This window comes from Stegastes partitus, unplaced genomic scaffold (genome assembly GCF_000690725.1).
Source record: "Stegastes partitus isolate 25-593 unplaced genomic scaffold, Stegastes_partitus-1.0.2 Scaffold783, whole genome shotgun sequence".
NCBI classification, from domain to species: Eukaryota; Metazoa; Chordata; class Actinopteri; family Pomacentridae; genus Stegastes; species Stegastes partitus.
The window spans coordinates 38,653-41,905 of record NW_007578514.1 but is presented as its reverse complement, the minus strand read 5'-3'; the positions used below and the strand labels follow the sequence as shown (position 1 = coordinate 41,905).

The window sequence follows — 3,253 nt, the reverse complement described above, 5'->3', positions numbered from 1 at the left end:
TCCTGAACTAACTCTCGTCGCTTCGTACGCTGGATGTAGTTTCAGTTGTACTCGTAAACTTTGATGTAAAAAGAAAAGTATTTGGATCTCAAGAAGTAAAGTATTCAGCAGAGTCTCGTTTAAATTCAGAACACATAATTTAAGTTTGTTACTGGACGAGTTGTCAGTCTGTTAGTGGAGCAGCTGCAGCCAATCACATGCAAGAAACAGGTTAACGGCTGTGACAGAGGAAAGAGGGAGGGATGCTGTGATGGAGGGAGGAGCTCAGTACCGGCCAATCATGGAGGGTTTGGACAGACCAGCGGCGGGAGGCTGAGATTGGGAGCTTCTGATTGGAGGAGAGTGAGAAGGAGGAGTGGCCCACAGCAGCAGGGGGGAAGGTGATTGGTCAGAGAGAAAAACAGCAACAGGAAAAAAATAAACAAACAGAAGCCGTCAAGGGGGCGGCCAATGAGAGAGGAGGAAACACTGAGTGAAGCGAGTGACGGAGAGGAAGCTGGTTTCTGCTGTTTAACGTCACTCCATCACTCCTCTGCTGGTAAATGTTCAGTCAGGCTGAAGAGTCCTGCAGAGACGAACCAGCAAACAGACTGTACGACGCTGAATCCTCCACCAACACTCTGGATCACATGTTCTGGTCCCAAAACAAACATGGAGGCCGGTCTGTAGCACGGAGCAGGGTTCGAGGCTAGCGAGATAACTTCAGGTTTAATTCTGGGTTTACTGGATAACAACGGCGGCTCAAAGCCAGAATCAATCAGCAAATAAGGAATCAGGAATCTTTAGGACCCAGAACTGATGAGCAGAATCAGAATGAGTTTAGTGGGATGACGTCAGGTTTAAGTCTGGGTCTACGAGACAACAACGGTGGTTCAAAGTCAGAATCGAGAATCTTTAAGAAACAGAATCGAAAAGTAAAATAAGAATCAAGAATCTTTAATCGAAGGAATCGGAAACGAGAATCTTTGAGAATCGAAATTGTTCAGCAGAATCAAGCTGAGAAGCCTTCAGAACCAAAATAAAAAACATTTAAAAAAAAGAAATCTAAAAGCAAACTTGGACTTGTGAATCTTTAGGAAGTGTAATCGACATCGATAATCTCAGAGATGAGGATCAGACTGGAGAATCTTTAGGAACTGGAACTGACGGGCAGAATCAGAACAACGTTAGCGCGATAACTTCAGGCTAATTCTGGGTTTACTGGACAAAGACGACGGAATTAAAGAGCAAAAACGAAATCAAGAATCTGTAAGAACCAGAATCGATCAAAAGAATCTGAATCATTAAAATACACTCGATGTCCAGCAGGAGCGACTCTGGACCTTCACAGGACGAAGCTGGAAACAGACTGTGAGAGGCGCTACGAAGGAAACCAAACGTGTTCTGATCAACCATCAGGAGCTTCACATCCTGCTTCCTCTGAAACCTCGAGACGTTCTCAGAGGAGACGAAGAACCATCTCATCAGGTGTTACACCGACAGCAACAGCTTCAGTGTCTTCATCAGCACTTCACCTCAGACAGCAAAGAAGACGAGAGCTTCCAGGTGGAGCTCCAGGTGTTAAAGCAGCGTCTGCAAACAGATGCTTCAGAGGCTCTTCTGCATCTGTTTGTGGTGAACTGTGGGACTGAAGATGAGACTCGTGCACTCAGTTCACAGACTGTAGATAAAAGATGGACGAAGACGCCAACCGCTTCGTGGACCGACGCCTGAAGAGTTTAAAATCTTGCTCTTCTGACCAAGAACCTCCTAAAACTTCCTCCACTTTATCGTTTATTTTCCTCTCAACGGGATCAGAACTTACTAAATCCACACCGAGCCTCGCTGAAGCCACCAGGTGAGGCCATAAACTAGGGAGGAAAATGTCCACAGCAGTAACAGATCCAGACAGAAGCAGCTCCTCTCCTCACACAATCTGACGTCTGTTATCCAGCATACAGTCGCCCCCTGCTGGCTGTATGACAGAAAGGCTTCGTCCATCTTTTACAGCGGCTTCCACACTGGCTGAGATTTATAAAACAGGAGCAGCTTTATAAATCTGGTGAAGGAATGTCTGCGTGTTGTGTAGCTTCATGCATCGATAGGTGTCAGCGATAATTTGGTTAATTTACCTGCAGCACGTCGTTTTTCTCTTGTTCACACAAAATAAGTCATAAGAAGCAGCTACTGTGGAGTCAGCGAACTAGAACCGGACCTTTTGTGTTGTATAACCAACAGAAATAATCATCAGCAACATGAGCGTGGTTCTGTGGGTTTGTGTTCTGGTTTCTTCCCCTCAGGCTGATGGTGGCTCCATTAGCATCGAGCTAACGCTGCTGTTGTTGTATCTGTAATGAACGTGATGTCAGTGTTCGTCACCAGTGAAATGTGTGCTAGTCTCACCCGCTCTTTGTAGTAGAAGGACGAGATGGACACGGTGTCCTTGTCGGATCGAGTCGGGCTGCCGCTGTACAGCCTCAAGGTGCTCTGAGACTCTGAACGCATCTTCATGGGAGTCAGGACGCCGCTGTGATAGGCCGACAGAGCCGACAGCGACCTGAGCACACAGACACAGCGCTCCGTTAGCCTAGCTTAGCACAACGACTGTTAGCCGAGCTCCAGCAACGCCTCGTGATGCGAATGTTGACAGAAGGCAGTAAAATGCTGATTTCTACAGAAAGCAGCAGCAAGAAGCAGTCAGGTGATGAGAAAGTTCTGGGACTGTCAATGTAACGTGCAGCAGACCAGGTGAGGCGTCTCTGAGTCCAGATGGTTCTGGACCATTACTGACAATCCAGCTTCATGTGGAGGATCGTCATGGTGACCAGAGGAGGGTCTGTGGTTACCATGGTTACCACAGAGAGACAGTTTAACAGCTGAAGAACCAGAGGAGGAGGTCAGGAGGTTTCTTCCACATCAGTTCATCCCTCAGAGTTCTACTGGACCGGTCCTGTCACACGTTTACTCACCGTGGACTCATCTGTTGCTGTAATGTCAAGTCCAAGTCACTGTTTAGCTACTTTGAACATTTTTAAAACACATTTGGGACATTTTTAGTTCATTTTTGACCAGTTTTGAGTCATTTTGGACAAATTTGGAGTCAACTGGAAAACCTTTTTTCATTTTGGACAAACTTTGAACCAGTTTCAACAGTTTTAGTTCATTTTGGATCAGTTTTGAGTCACTGTGGACAAACTGGGAGTCACATTGGACAGGTTTCAAGTAATTTAAGGCGAAGTTGAGTCCATTTGATTGCCTTTGTGTCATTTTTAGA

The 3,253-nt window shown here is 46.1% G+C and overlaps 1 protein-coding gene across 1 annotated transcript in view; it reads right to left on the bottom strand.

The window, feature by feature from the left end:
* wdr59 (WD repeat domain 59) overlaps positions 1 to 3,253 on the bottom strand; it is a 22,288-nt gene that overhangs the window by 8,639 nt on the left and 10,396 nt on the right. The window contains 2 exon segments of the mRNA XM_008292081.1: positions 2,383 to 2,566; positions 2,949 to 2,965. Coding sequence (XP_008290303.1) covers positions 2,383 to 2,566; positions 2,949 to 2,965 — 201 coding nt within the window.